General features: G+C 29.6%; 1 protein-coding gene across 3 annotated transcripts in view; it reads left to right on the top strand.

Annotated features, from left to right (window-relative positions):
- Nucleotides 1-15,540, top strand: part of LOC127285759 (retinoic acid receptor RXR) — a 92,991-nt gene extending 77,451 nt beyond the window's left edge. For all 3 annotated transcript variants that reach the window (XM_051311934.1, XM_051311935.1, XM_051311933.1), the window contains 3 exons: nucleotides 10,854-11,160; nucleotides 11,265-11,590; nucleotides 15,175-15,540. In XM_051311934.1, the coding sequence (XP_051167891.1) occupies nucleotides 10,854-11,160; nucleotides 11,265-11,590; nucleotides 15,175-15,460 (919 nt within the window). In that variant the 3' untranslated portion in view covers nucleotides 15,461-15,540. The remainder of the gene's footprint in view (nucleotides 1-10,853; nucleotides 11,161-11,264; nucleotides 11,591-15,174) is intronic.
- The last annotated feature ends 1,520 nt before the right edge of the window (nucleotides 15,541-17,060 follow it).

The raw sequence follows: 17,060 nt of genomic DNA, 5'->3' as shown, positions 1-17,060 counted from the left end.
ACCTTAATTTTACATAAATATTTATTTATTTTATTTATTCAAATTAATTATTAATAATAATTACACAGGCACACAAAAAATAAAAAGTTGTTTGGCCGAGACACTACACTAGTCTATTTTCATGTATTTTTTCACGCTGAATCCGAATCCGAAGTCAGAATTATCAGATTGGCTCTTATTTTTGAGATAAACTCAAAAAAACTGCTCAGAAAGAAAAATAAAATCAAAAAGTTAAAAAATTTTTGAATGTCACTGCGATAGTGTAATTCCATGTATTTTTTGTCGCTGAATCCGAATCCAAAGTCAGAATTGTTAGATTCGCTCAAATTTTTGAGATAATTGCAAAAAAACTCAAAATACTCAAAATCAGTTTTTTGGAATTATCTTCAAAATTTGAGCCAATCTGTCAATTCTGACTTCGAATTCGGATTCAGCGTGAAAAAATACATGAAAATGCACTATCGTAATGTTTCGGCAAAAAAAATTATCTGTGCCCCTAATTCAGAATTTTTATCAGTTTTTGGCGATTTTAGCTCAAAGAAATTTTTTTTTGCCGAAACATTACGATAGTGCATTTTCATGTATTTTTTCACGCTGAATCCGAATTCGAAGTCAGAATTGACAGATTGGCTCAAATTTTGAAGATAATTCCAAAAAACTGATTTTGAGTATTTTGAGTTTTTTGTTACTTGTGTTTTTTTGCAATTATCTCAAAAATTTGAGCGAATCTAACAATTCTGACTTTGGATTCGGATTCAGCGACAAAAAATACATGGAATTACACTATCGCAGTGACATTCAAAAATTTTTTAACTTTTTGATTTTATTTTTCTTTCTGAGCAGTTTTTTTGAGTTTATCTCAAAAATAAGAGCCAATCTGATAATTCTGACTTCGGATTCGGATTCAGCGTGAAAAAATACATGAAAATAGACTAGTGTAGTGTCTCGGCCAAACAACTTTTTATTTTTTGTGTGCCTGTGTTATTATTTATTTATAACAAAAATGTTACGGTGACGTGACACCAAAATTACGTGTATTTTGAAGATACTTTGCCCGCCGTAATTGAAGCCAAAATGGAAATATTAAAAATGTTTCAATTACGGCGAGGAAAAAAATTTGATCTCAAATAATTAAATTAAATTCATTTTGCAACAGTTATATTAAATTATAATAGTAATAATAGTCATTTTTTATGAACGCGCCGTAATTGGTACACTTACTTTAGAAGTGATTTTTTTTTTTATAATTCACATATGATTATAATAATTGTTCATTTTCAAAATATTTATTTGAAAATAAAACTTTAATCACACGAGGAAACCGAAATTTACCGAAAAGAAAAAAGAATTATAAATGAGATTAGATATAATTAAAAATATGTAATAGATCATAAAGGTCATATATAGGGGTGATAGATCATTCGACATATAGAATCTGGTTGTCAAAAATGTCTTTCTTATATGTTAGAGAAATGTATCTTGAATGCCGGCACGTGCGGAAAAATTATCTACAAATTCTGATTATGTTGTTTTTCTTTTTTGCGAATAATGAAAAAATTATTTTTTAATTTTTCGGTATTTCCGTATATATATATATATATATTTAGAAACTGTTTTATTCATAGAAACATTCTTCAAAATATTTTTTTTTTAATTTTGTCTTGGATTATAGGGTAAGTGTACCAATTACGGCGCGTTCATAAAAAATAGCTATTATTACTAAATTATATTTAATATAACTATTGCAAAAAGATTTAAAAAAATTATTTTATTCTTTTTTTGATATAATTACTTATAATGATGCACATTTAAACAATTATTATTAATTTAATTATTTGAGATCAAATTTTTTTCCTCGCCGTAATTGAAACATTTTTAAGATTTCCATTTTGGCTTCAATTACGGCGGGCAAAGTAACTTCAAAATACTCGTAATTTTGGTCACCGTAATTGATACAAACGCGACGAAAGTTAACTTAAAAAAAAATAGAGAAACTAAATGTTCAGGAAAGTTTTGCGCTAAACATTTATATTTAATCGGTACATTTAAATATTTACATAAAACTTTCAATAAACATTGCAATTAAATATTCCAAATATTGCAAGTAAATATTTACTATAAATTTTCAGAAATGTTTCGTTGCTGTGGAGGGGGGGGACTGTATATTATTTCATCCAAGATAAAAAAAACTTTTTTTTTCTTATTTTTCTGTAAATATACTTATTGTAATCGCGATACATTTTGTTAAAAAAAGATAAGTATATTATATATATTTATAAGAAAAGTACAAAATGTGCAGAAAAATTTTTTTTCACATTAATTGCAAGTAGAGCGATTGTATCAGATTTCAAGTGTAATATCTCGTCCAGAATTGCAAAAGACATGGATTGCTGGATACACGTGTTTCATGAATGCTCATAAAATATATATATATATATGTATACAAACTCCCTCATCATCATCATCATCATCGTGTGTGCGTGTGGGGGATGTTGCATCAGAGCGACTTTAACCTTGTACTTGCGAATGATTTATATATATATATATATAAATATATAGTCCCTAGCGCGAGGTTAGGACAACTACCCATCCGCAGTTCCTAAGAAGCCATGCGAATAAACTTGCGCTACATTTTTTTTGCTTCATATCAATGTCAACTAATTAATAATAAGTCGACCATTAAAAAAAACCAGTTTCTTATCATTTTCTGAGATTACACTAACACTAAGGGGGAAAAAAAACAAAAATTTTTTACCAAAATTTGTCATTGCTTGAATCAAACAAATTTTTTTATTATTTTGAAATATTTTTTTTTCTATTCAAAATCAAATTTACATAAATATAGTTGTCGAAAAATAAAAACTGAATGGTTTGACCCTTCACATGGGGTAAACTAGACATACCTCCATTTTAACCCTTAACTGGCACCATGGGGTCCAGTAGACCCGAGCATTTTTTTCTCGCTCAAATTGAAGCAAGAGGATATTTCATAAAGAATATTTATTATTCAGATAACTTCAAAAACATCAATCCCTGGAAAAAGAGGAATACAATTAAGAATGTTTCATAAATAAAATAAATCTAATCTATTAACCCAGATAGCACGGAAACTTGCGGCAAGCTTACCGTGCAATCTTGTCTGAGCTAGAGAAATGTCCCACCCGGGGCAAGCTTGCCGTGAAAGCTTCCTGTAAGCTTTCCAGGAAAGGTTGCTGCAATCTTTCATGGCAAGATTGCAGCAACCTTTCCTAGAGAGCTTACAGCAAGCTTGCCCTGGGTGGGACATTTCGCTAGCTCAGACAAGCTTGCCGCAAGCTTGCTGCAAGTTTCCGTGCTATCTGGGAAGGATTATTTATCTGCATTGGGAATTTTTTTTAATAGAGAAGATAAAGAATTTTTATTATTTAGATTATATTAAAATTATTCACTTAAATTATTTTTTAAATTAAAAATTTTTTTTAACCCTTAACTGGCCTACGTGAGTCCAGTAGACCCGGGAATTTTTTCTCGCTTAAATTAATTGCGAATGTATTTGAATATTTTTTATATTTTAATATACTAGTTTGACATATTAGTAATTTCCTAAGTTTTTTGATAACAACTAATTCGGTACAAAAGAATAAATTAGCTTCAAACATTAATAAATTATAAATTTTTAATTTTAACCTAAAAATTCACATTTTATTCTGCAAAATAAATACCTTTTTTGCAAGACCTTGTTGTGGTAATTTTTTCCTTAAAGAATAATAGTATAACCATAAATTTTTAAATCATAATATTAAAATTTAAATAACTTATGAATTTTTAAGTAGAAACGCGCAATTTTTTCGTTTTTATTTTTCACAATTTTTTTTAAATTAACTTAAAATAAATTAATCCCTGTAAAACTAATGAAATTTTAAAAAACACATCATAAGCTACCTCAGATTAAATTTGTGTGCAAAAATATTCAATATCGGCTGTAAAATACACGTTTGAATATGACGGGTCCAGCAGACCCACTGTGCCATTTACGTTCGAATTGTGCCAGTTAAGGGTTAAATTTTTAATGACGGTACATTTTAGATTTTCATCTATAAATTTAAAAAAAAAGTGATGAAAACAATTTTTAAAAAAATACTTTAAACATTCCGAAAACGTAAATTGTGTAACATAACGGTTACTATTGGTAACGATTGTTATGGAAACGGTTGCTATGGTAACGGTTATTATTGGTAACGGATATTATTGGTAACGGTTACTATTGGTAACGGTCGCTAATTTTCGTAAAACCTCTTTAGTATCCTCGAAGTTCCCTCAAAAAAAATATCAAGAAAGTCGTATTACATTACAGATGAAAAACAATCTTTTCTTTGCATATTTATTACAATTCAGAAAATAAAATATTAAAATTAAATTGTTAAATTAATTAGAATTTTAGGTTAGGAATGTTGGGATTTATCACAAAAACGCAACAAATCCATAAAACAAAAAAAAACTAGATAATAGCGCTAAATTTAAAATTTTTTTCAAATTTTTTTTTAGACCAATTAATTTATAACTGGCATATTATATTTTCTTTTTTGGATTAAAAATAAGTAGAAAAGAACAAAAGAGAGAAAAAAAAATATATATATTCTTTTATTTTTAATCACTTGATTTTATCCTATTTTTAAACGTAATAAATATTCAAAGAAAGGTTAGGCATCCTTAATCTATTTGAACGATAGCATTTTATTTATAACTCACGCAAGTTTTCTCTTCGATATCTGTTGTAGTTCATTATGAAAACACTTTTGTTGAGGAAAATCTGCATTCTGAAAGCAAAAAAAAAGTAATAATTAATAAGAAAAAAATAAATGGGAATTCTTTTTGTTGCAATTATTATATTCAGTTATCAACTATGAATGAAAAAAATGTACAACATTTTTTTGGAGAAATAAACAAAAATATTGAAATTAATTACAATGCACTAAGTCAACGATTTTTTAAAATTAAAGTTACAAAAATTTTATTTTTTTTTTCAATTTTTCAGAAATAAATAGAGTAAATGCACTAATTATGGCGCAATTCGCAATTCGAAATTTTGAAATAGAAAATTCGACATTTCTATTGCAGAAAGTCAATTTAAGACTTATATTAAACTAAAAGCTAATGTTATTTAGATATTAAAAAAAAATTGTTAACTTTATAAAAATCTATTATTTAAATAGGGTAAGTGTACCAATTACGGCGCGTTTATAAAAAATAACTATTATTACTATTATATTTAATATAACTGTTGCAATATGATTTTTTTTTACATTTTTTTACATTTTACATTTTTTTTTACATTTGAAAAAAAATGTTAATAAAATACATTTTTTTAGTATAAAATTTATATCTTCTTCAGATCTTCTTCAATTCAATTATTTAACAAATTTTGAACTAAAATGATTCTTCACTAAATTAATTATTTTTAATAATTTTAATGAAATACATAACAAATTCAATTATATCAAAATTATTTTTCAATTAAAATTTTTATGAAATTTAACACTTGTTTATAATTTAAAAAAAAATATCACAATAAAATTGAATTATTTTTTAAAAATTTCAATTCAAAATAAACTAAAATTCAATTATTACCCGAAATTTTAATTCAAAATCAATTAAAAATCCAATAATTATCCAAAATTTTCAATTTAAAATTTAATTATTTACCAAGTTTTCAATTTAAAATGAAATAAAATTCAATTATTTTCTAAAATTTCTATTCAAAATTAATTTTTCAAATTTTCAATAAAAAATGAACTTAAATTAAATTATTATCCAAAATTTCAATTAAAATTCAATTATTTCCCAAAATTTATTATTTCCCATTTTTCAATTAAAAATGATTTTCAAATTATTGTATTTTGTCCTCATTTTCTAATAAATTTTTAGTGAAATCATCTAAAATTTTAATTACCAAACACTTAAAGTTTCAATTAATTTCAAAAATCACAATTTAAAATTTTTGAAAATTCAATTAAATTTAAAAATTGTTTTCCAAAAATTGTTTGATAAATTATTTTTAGTTCTGTAAAATTTAATAATTGTTTGAAATTTAGCAATATCTTTTGAAATTTAATTATTTCTAAAAATTTCAACTTTAACCCTTCGAAAAGGATTATTATTTAAAAAAATTTTTATTTAAAAATCTGTAAAATATTTTTGTTAAAATAAAAAACAAATCCACTTTTTTTTGGAATATAAATCGACTAAAACGACTTTTTTGTGTCTTTAAGTTGATTCGAGGCCTGTGTTTTTATAATTAATATTTAATAGGTATTCGTTGGCCCCTGGTACCTTAAAAATAAATTTTTAAAAATAAATTTTTTTCAAATTACTATCTTGTACGAAATTTCCTGGCGCATTTTTTTTCTCATCATAAATTTTTTGTATTTGTATAGAATTTTTGAATCAATATACAACTTTAAAAAAAATTTCGTTGGTAAACGTTGTGTACTTCAGCTTCGTGAATTGAATTTTCGAATTTGGAATTTTAAAGAAACTTATTCCCAAATTTGGAAACACAATTATACAACATTGGCAAAAATGAGAAAAAGAATTGTCAAAATTTGACACGTCACATAAGATTACTACTCAAAAAAACACGTGAAATCAGAGAAGGCCAACTTCAAGTTAGGACAGAAGGACAGACCAAGCATTTTATTATTATATAATTTAATTATTTGATATCAAATTTTTTTCCCTCGCCGTAATTGAAACATTTTTAACATTTCCATTGGCTTCAATTACGGCGAGCAAAGTATCTTCAAAATACACGTAATTTTGGGTCACCGTAATTGATACACCGAAACTGATACAAACGCGCCGTAATAGAAAATTACGGTATTAGTTTTAATTTCTCATATTTGTTTAAATAATCGATTTTTATTAAATTAAAATTTTTTTTTTAATATCTAAATAACATAAGCTTTTAGTTTAATAAGTCTTCAATTGACTTTATACAATAGAAATGTCGAATTTTCTATTTCAAAGGTATTTTTACTCGAATCGCGCCGTAATTAGTACATTTACCCTAAATATGAGAAATTAAAACTAATATCGTAATTTTCGATTACGGCGCGTTTGTATCAATTTTGATGTACCAATTTTGGTGATTAAAATTACGTGTATTTTGTAGATACTTTGCCCGCCGTAATTGAAGCCAATGGAAATCTTAAAAATGTTTCAATTACGGCGAGGGAAAAAATTTGATTTTAAATAATTAAATTAATAATTGTTTAAATGTGCAATTATAATAGCTTTTTTTTATGAACGCGCCGTAATTGATGCACTCGCCGTAATTGGTGCACTTACCCCAATTTACCAAAAATTTTTTACATTTTTTTTTTAATGCGAATGCAAAATGTCTATTAAAAAGTAATAATAATAATAGTAATTATAATCTTTTTTTTAAACTTAATTAGAAAATATAATTTTATTAAAAGTTAATTTTTTTTCTTAATAGAATGCTTAATGCTTTTTAAAGCATGTTACATCAATAATTTGAAGAATAAATTTACGAATGTTTGAGTACTTTTTCATTTTTTCTTTGGAATCTATTCTTCGAATTGTAAACTGCTTGATCACGTGTTTGCAAAACGTGCCAGACGAGATATAAATCTTTCAATAAAACTCAATTTTCCATTTAAACACTTTCAATCTAATTTAATGGAAAAACAGAAATTTTTTTTTTTTTTTTTAATATAAATATTTCAAATCTTGAGCGCATTTTTTTATTCTTCCTCTTTTTAGTATAACTAATTCTATTTTCATTTTAAAATCACAAATTATCGTGAAAATATTTTTCTAACAACGTCTTTCTTTACTTTTTTTTTGGTAAGTTTCCAAAAAACGAAAAATTCACACAGTATTTTATTTTTATATTTCTTTTTTTTTGCTTTTTATGAAAAGAAATTTATTTTTACTCCAAAGTGATATGATGTGTTTTTTCTTTTATAAATTGTACTGAATTTATAACCTTAAATTTACAGCTATTCCTTTGAACACAAAAAAAAAATATGGTACTGCTTTTTAATCCAAAGAAATTGCTGATGAGAGAGATCATAAAAATATACTATGACTTTGATAAAAAAAAAACAAAAAAAAAAACAAAAAAAATAAAATGAATAATATGTGGGTGTGAATTTTTTTTTTTCAACAAAAAAAAATTGATGAGATATATAAAATGAAAAATTATCAATTTTTAAAATAAAATAAATACATAAAAATGAAAATATTCGCAAAATATATTTTTTTTTTTTTTGAAAAAGATTTTATATGAGACTTGAAAATAAATCTACTGCATTAAATGCGTCCTCGTGCAAAGTGGGCGCCAAACTTTTGAGGATCTCCGGATTACGGTTTGCCTTAAGAAAAATGAGACGGCGGAACGTGATAAATATCGAGTTTTACTAAATCCCCCAACGGTTTTCTGTTCTTGCAAACGGAAATTTTTTTGGAGAATTTATTCCAGACACGATTAACTTTTCTTTTTTTACAAAAAAAAAAAAAAAATAATAATGTATATCCTATTTCACGCTTTATTACTTATTTCATCGTGATAAATGTTTTAACCATAAAAATTGTGATGAGAGAAATATTTGATTTGAATTTGAGTTTTATTTATTAGAAATATTTGAGAAATGACTTTTACAATTTTTTTCATTTTTATGAATAAACAGAAAAAAAGGAGAATATTTAAAATAAAAAAAAATTTGATATTAAATTCGTTATCATTGACTAAGAAAATCCATGACTACCAAGTTTCAAGTGAATTTGATCAAGTTTAAGAACTTTTTTCGCAACATTGGAATTGTCATTTTGAATTTTGAAAATTCTGATATCATATTCGTAATCAGCGACCCTGAAAACCCCCGAGTGACGAATTTTAAGCGAATTCGTTCAATTTTACAAAAATGCCGCCATTTTGGATCCGACATTTTGAATTTTAAACATTCTGATATCATATTTGTGATCAACGACCCCAAAATCCCCGAACGACGAATTTCAAGCGTATTCGATCAATTAAAAAAAATTGCCGCCATTGTAACGGTTGCTGTGGTAACGGTTTCTACGGAAACGGTTATTATTGTAAACGGTTACTATGGTAACGGTGACTACGGTAACGGTTACTATTAGTAACGGTTACTCTTAGTAACGGTTACTCTTAGTAACGGTTACTCTTAGTAACGGTTACTCTTAGTAACGGTTACTCTTAGTAACGGTTACTCTTAGTAACGGTTACTCTTAGTAACGGTTCTATTAGAAACGGTTGTTATGGTAACGGTGACTGCGGTAACGGTTACTATTAATAACGGTTACTATCGATAATAGTTACTATCGGTTACGGTTACTATTGGTAACGGTTATTATTGGCAACGGTTACTATCGGTAACGGTTACTATTGGAAACAGTTGTTATGGAAACGGTTGCTACTGGTAACGGTAACTACGATAACGGTTACTATTAGTAACGGTTACTCGTAGTAACGGTTACTATTAGAAACAGTTACTATAAGTAACGGTTACTCGTAGTATCGGTTACTATTAGTAACGGTTACTCTTAGTAACGGCTACTCTTAGTAACGGTTACTCTTAGTAACGGTTACTATTAGAAACGGTTGTTATGGTCTCGGTGGCTACGGTAACGGTTACTATTCATAACAGTTACTATCAGTAACAGTTACTATTGGTTACGGTTTCTATTGGTAACGGTTACTAATAGTAACGGTTGCTACGGTAACGGTTACTATTGAAAACAGTTGCCATGGTAACGGTTACTATTGGTAACAGTTGTTATGGAAATGGTTGCTATGGTAACGGTTATTATTGGTAACAGTTAATATTGGTAACGATTATTATTGGTAACGGTTACTATCGGTAACGGTTACTATTGGTAACAGTTATTATTGGTAACGGTTACTATTGGTAACGGTTGTTATGGAAACGGTTGCTATGGTAACGGTTACTATCGGTAACGGTTATTATTGGTAACGGTTACTGTCGATAACAGTTACTATTGGTAAGGGTTGTTATGGAAACGGTTACTATTGGTAACGGTTCCTATTGGTAACAGTCGTTATGGATACGGTTGCTATGGTAACGGTTATTATTGGTAACAGTTACTATTGGTGACGGTTGTTATGGAAATGGTTGCTATGTTAACTGTAGCTACGGTAACGGTTACTATTGGAAACAGTTGTCATGGTAACGATTATTATTGGTAACGGTTACTGTCGGTAACAGTTACAATTGGTAATGGTTGTTATGTTATCGGTTACTATTGGTAACAGTTGTTATGGAAACGGTTGCTACGGAAACGGTTACTATTGGTAACGGTTACTATCGGTAACAGTTACTATTGGTAACGATTTTTAGGGAATCGATTGTCATGGAAAAGGTTGCTACGGTAACGGTTACTATTGGAAACAGTTGTCATGGTAACGGTTACTTTTGGTAACAGTTGTTATGGAAACGGTTGCTATGATAACGGTTATTATTGGTAACGGTTGTTATGGAAACGGTTGCTATGGTAACGGTTATTGTTGGTAACAGTTACTATTGGAAACGGTTGTTATAGTAACGGTGGCTATGATATTGCTTACTATTGGTAACGGTTGTTAGGGAAACGATTGTCATGAAAAAGGTTGCTATGAAAACGGATACAAGTGTACCTGACAGACGTATGGACGTACGGACATTAAAGCGAAACTATAAGACTTTTGGGACTAAGCCACGAAATCCTAATAATATATTTTAATTCGCTTTTTTAAAACAAAAATCAATTTATATCAATAATAAATTATAAAATGAATGTAAAAATAAAATTATCAATTATTTCAGCTGTGAGGGATGCAAAGGCTTCTTTAAACGAACAGTTCGCAAAGACTTATCGTACGCCTGTCGAGAGGAGAAGACCTGTATTATTGACAAAAGGCAAAGAAATCGTTGTCAATATTGTCGCTATCAAAAATGTTTAGCAATGGGAATGAAGAGGGAAGCAGTTCAAGAGGAACGTCAAAGGACCAAGGAACGTGATCAAAATGAAGTTGAAAGTACAAGTAGTTTACATGCCGATATGCCAGTTGAAAGAATTTTGGACGCTGAAAATCGTGTTGAGTGTAAAATGGAAAATCAAGGAAATTACGAGGTGATTAAAAATTGTTGATTTTCATTTTTTTTTTTTTTTTTTTTTGCTTATATAATAAAGGGGACATTTTTGAAATGAGATTATTGAATTTCTCCATTTTGCAGAATCCGGTTTCAAATATTTGCAATGCAACGAATAAACAGCTCTATCAATTAGTGGAGTGGGCCAAACACATTCCTCATTTTACATCACTACCAATTGAGGATCAGGTACGGCTGCTTAGAGCCGGTTGGAATGAATTGTTGATTGCCGCATTCTCACATCGGTCTATTGACGTTAAGGATGGAATTGTCCTTGCTGCCGGTATCACAGTGTATCGAAATTCAGCACAACAAGCGGGCGTTGGACTTATTTTTGAGCGTGTACTCTCGGAATTGGTGTCGAAAATGCGCGAGATGAAAATGGACAAGACGGAACTTGGATGTCTGAGGTATACAATTAAATATTGATGTTTAAGTCTTTTGTCATTGAATTGGTATTTGCTGTAAGATATTATTTGATCACGAATTAGATACATTGTAATTTCGCTAGAGCCAGGCTAGAGCCAAGATTGCGCCACAATTTGATTTGACGTTACAATCACGCTAAAGTCATAATTTTATCTTTGTAGCCAAGTTTCAGCCACGATTTGGCCACGTTAGTACCACGTTTTATCTAAATTTAAGCCACGATTTAGCCATTTTGTAGCCACGATTTGGTAATTCTACAGCCAAGTTGTATCCACAATTTAACCATTGTAGGGCCACTACTTGGCCACAATTTGGTTATTATAAAAGTATATTTTATCATTATTACCACGAATCAGCCACGATTTGCCCACGCTACAATCGCGCTTCATCCACTTTAAAACCACTTTTTAGCCAAGTTTGAGCCACGATTTGGTAATTCCACAACCATGATTTAGAAACTCTAAAGCCGTGATTAACTCACTGTAGCCACGATTTAGCTACGTTGAAACCACTTTTTTAGCCAAGTTTAAGCCACGATTTGGAAACTCTAAAGTCGTGATTGACTTACTGTAGCCAAGATTTGGCCACGTTATAACCGAGGATTTGCAAAGCCATAGCCAACTTTTAGCCAGGACTTATCCATGATTTGCACAAGCAACGTGCGCGCTTTAACTACGTTGCAACCACGTTTTAACCACATTTTTGCAACGATTTAGCCATGTTACAGCCATGTTTAAGCCGAGATTTGCTAATTCGAAAGTCACGATTTGATCTTATTGCAGCCACATTTTAGCCAAGTTTCACCCTTGATTTGATAACTCTAAAGACACAATTTGGCGACGCTATTGCCATGAGTTAACCATTTTTTAACTACTATTTTATAGAGTTATAACTTGGTGCCTCTACAACTAGGCTTTAGCCACGATTAAGCCATGTTTTTCCCACGATTGGACTGCATAATAGGCGCGCGCCATGATTTGGCCACGCTACAACCTAGATTGAGCTACGATTTGATTTTGCTGCAGCCACGTTGAAGCCGTGTTTCACTTTCGATTTTCTAACTCTAAAGACACAATTTGGTAACCTAAAGACATGATTTAGACACTGTAGCCAATATTTAGCCATGTTGTAACACAATTTAGTCACATAACCACGATTTAGCCATGTTTTACCCTTGACTTTGTAAGGCCTTGGTGGCTATACAACCTGGCTTTAATCATGTATTTGCTAATTCTAAAGCCAGGATTTAGTCATTGTAGCAAAGATTTGGCTAAGTTATAGCCACGGTTTAGCCAAGTTTTAACCATGATTTAGCACGAAAAAAGCGCGCTATAGACAGGTTATAAACACGCTTTAGCCAAGTTTTAGCCATAATTTAGCCATTTTTTGTCTACAACTTAAATACGTTTTAGCCACGTTTTAGCCACGATACAACCATGTTTCACTCACGATTTCGCCACATTACAACCTATTTTAAACCAAGAGTTGATTACTCGAATGCCAAGTTTTAGCCACTACACAACCAGACTTCGTCCAAGTTTTAGCCATGATTCAGACATTTTTAATCAAGACTCAAATACGCGTTAGCTTCGTTTTAGCCACAATTTAAACTTGTTTTACCAACAATTTCGCCACACTACAGTCTAGTTTAAATCAAGATTTGATTATTCGAATGCCACGCTTCTGCCACGTTTCAGCCACTACATTTTTAGCAAAATTTTAGCCATGATTTAGCCATCCACGACTTAGCCACGTTTTAGCCGCGATTCAACCATCTTTTACCTACGATTTCGCCACATTAAAGCCTAGTTTAAACCAATATTTGATTCCTCGAGTGCCACGTTTCTGCCACTATAGAACCAAGATTTAACCAAGTTTTGGCCATGATTCAGCCACTTTTCTCCACGACTTAGTTACGCTTTAGTCACATTTTAGCCACGATTTAACCTCGTTTTACCAACGATTTCGCCTAGTTCAAACCAAGATTAATTGATTATTCGAATGCCACGCTTCTGCCACGTTTCAGCCACTATATAACCAAGCATTAGCCAAGTTTTAGCCATCCACGACTTAGCCACGTTTTAGCCGCGATTCAACCATCTTTTACCTACGATTTCGCCACATTAAAGCCTAGTTTAAACCAATAATTGATTCCTCGAATGCCACGTTTCTGCCACTATAGAACCAAGATTTAACCAAGTTTTGGCCATGATTCAGCCATAACCAAGCATTAGCCAAGTTTTAGCCATTTTTTATCCATGGCTTAGATCCGCTTTAGCCACGTTTTAGCCACGATTCAACCATATTTTACCCACTGATTTCGCCAAATTACAGCCTAGTTCAAGCCAAGATTTAGCCATTTTTTATCCACGTTTTAGCCACGATTCAACCATCTTTTACTTACGATTTCACCACATTAAAGCCTAGTTTAAACCAATATTTGATTCCTTGAATGCCACGTTTCAGCCACTATAGAACCAAGATTTAACCAAGTTTTGGCCATGATTCAGCCATTTTTATCTACGACTTAGTTACGCTTTAGTCACATTTTAGCCATGATTTAACCTCGTTTTACCAACGATTTCGCCTAGTTTAAACCAAGATTTGATTACCTGAATGCCACACTTCTGCCAAGTTTGAGCCACTATATAACCAAGCATTAGCCAAGTTTTAGCCATGATTTAGCCATTTTTTATCCACGACTTAGATCCGCTTTAGCCACGTTTTAGCCACGATTTAACCATGTTTCACCCACGATTTAGCCAAATTATAACCTAGTTTGAAATATGATTTGAATACTCGATTGCCACGCTCCTGCCATGTTTCAGCCACTATATAACCCAGTATTAGCCAAGTTCTAGCCATGATTTAGCCACGATTCAACCATATTTTACCCACTGATTTCGCCAAATTACAGTCTAGTTCAAGCCAAGATTTAGCCATGCTACAGCCGTATTTAAGTCACTTTTTAGCCTAGTTTAAGCCACGATTTAGATAAGTTGTTACCGCTCTTTAGCCAAGTTTCAGCCAGGATTCAGACATATTTTACCCACTGATTTCGCCAAATTACAGCCTAGTTCAAGCCAAGATTTAGCCATGCTACAGCCGTATTTCAGTCAGTTTTTAGCCTATTTTAAGCCACGATTTAGATAAGTTGTTACCGCTCTTTAGCCAAGTTTCAGCCAGGATTCAGACATATTTTACCCACTGATTTCGCCAAATTATAGCCTAGTTCAAGCCAAGATTTAGCCATGCTACTGCCGTATTTCAGTCACTTTTTAGCCTAGTTTAAGTCACAATTTAGATAAGTTGTTACCGCGCTTTAGCCAAGTTTCAGCCACGATTTCGTAACCTCGAAAGCCACATTTTGGTCTTACTAGAGTCACATTTTTATCCACTATTATTTTGTAATTCTAAAAATTCAATAAACATTTTTGCAAATTTTTTAAATTTAAATTAATTAATAAATTAATTCTATATAATTGTAATATTCTTTATAATGTAACGAAATAATTTTTAAAAATTGTCTTTCTCATATTTTTTTTTTTTAATTAAATAATTACAGGACGATAATTCTCTTCAATCCCGAGGTACGTGGACTAAAATCAGCGCAGGAAGTTGAACTTTTACGTGAAAAAGTTTATGCTGCTCTTGAAGAATATACAAGAACAACAAAACCCGACGAGCCTGGCAGATTTGCAAAATTATTATTGCGTCTTCCCTCGTTGAGGTCGATTGGCCTCAAATGTCTCGAACATCTGTTCTTCTTTAGGTTAATTGGAGACATGCCGATTGATGCATTTCTCACTGAAATGCTTGAATCGTCGCCACGCATGTTGGAGGACTCTTAGGAGGAGGGGGTGTGCCGCGTTTTGGAGCACACCGATCTTTAAAAATACAAGAAAATAAAAAAAAACAAGAAAAAAAATAAGCCCGACAATTTCCATGAATTTATTTTTTTTTTTGGAACCAATTTACTTACTTGCGATTTATTGCTTTTACGCGCGCTTCTATTTTCCCATTATGCCAAGAGAAAGAAAGACTCGAAAGCAAAAAAAAATAAATTGACAGCAAATTTATGTTTTGCATTCAAAATCTATTTTTTAATTTTATCAATATTTAAAAATAAATGAAAATTTGAAACAATAATTGTAGGGGAAAAAAATAAATTTTTTTTCTAATAAAAAATAATACAAATTTTCATGAGAGAAAAATAAAAATTTTTAAACTAAATTTTTAAAAATTTATTTTTAATGCGAATCATGAGTTTTGTTGTCGGGGAAAAAAATATGCGATTTTTTTTTTTCTGTATAAATAATAAGTATACTGAATCGAGTGTACATTGCGTTAATTTATTGTTTTTTTTTTGTATATTAGCGCTGTGTGAAAATGGAAAAAAATATGTATAAGTGACTGAGAAAATTAAAGAAAGTTAATTTTGCAAAAAAAAATGTATGAATGAGAAAACGAAAATACAGAATAATTATTCTATTTTTTAATTTACATTAAGCGTAATTTTTTTTTCATTTAAATAACGCATTAAATATTGTGAAAGAAACATAATTTCTAGTGGGAAAATCGTTTGCATAAAAAAAAATTTGATTTTGTTTGTTTTACAAAGAAATAAAAGAAAAATTGCTTTAAATTGAAAATTTCATGAATTATTAAATTACTTATTAATTAATTATTAAAATAGAAAAAAAATTTTATACGCGTGAATTGTTTCGAAAAAATGTATTTTATTGATTAAATTTTCTCCTCTAATATTGGACTTTATTTATATATACTATAAGCGTAATTAGTTAGCAAAAAAAAAAGAAAAGGAAAGAAAAAGAAAAAGAAAAATGATAAAAAATGCAACAAAAAGCTATTGTAACGATAACTATTAGAAATATTTCTATTTTTGTGTGAATGCTTAACGATTGTTAGTTGTTGGTTGTTGTTATGTAATTTCACGAGAGTCTTTAATGTTAACGCCCCCCATAAAAAAATTGAATTTTCTTCTCTCTATATTCATATTTATATATATATATAAATAAATGTAAAATATCGATATAATATTTAGAAAAAGAAGCCATAATTTTAAATCTATCGAAACATCGATCTAATTTTTTTTTATTTTCTTTTCTTAATCAGAATTACTCAGGAAAATACAAAAAAAAAAAATTAATTTCGCTTTTAAGAAAAAAAATTACGTTCAAAAATTTATTTTTCCCTCAAAGTAGCAAAAAGAAATAGAACAAAATTGGTTAAAAATTTTCCACCTAAATGTTTATTTGAACTCTAAATTAATAATAATAATAATAATGTTGAAAATTGTAATATTGATAAGGCGAAATAATAAATAAATATGTGCAAAAATGTTTAATCATCGAATCTTTTTCAAACTATATATATATATATTTAAAAAAAATGTACGATTCGATAGATAAAAAGAAAATATTTTAGCAA

This window comes from Leptopilina boulardi, unplaced genomic scaffold, assembly GCF_019393585.1.
Source record: "Leptopilina boulardi isolate dan_hultmark-lab unplaced genomic scaffold, ZJU_Lbou_2.1 LbouV2_341, whole genome shotgun sequence".
Classification (NCBI taxonomy): Eukaryota; Metazoa; Arthropoda; class Insecta; order Hymenoptera; family Figitidae; genus Leptopilina; species Leptopilina boulardi.
This window is presented reverse-complemented; position numbering and strand designations above follow the sequence as displayed.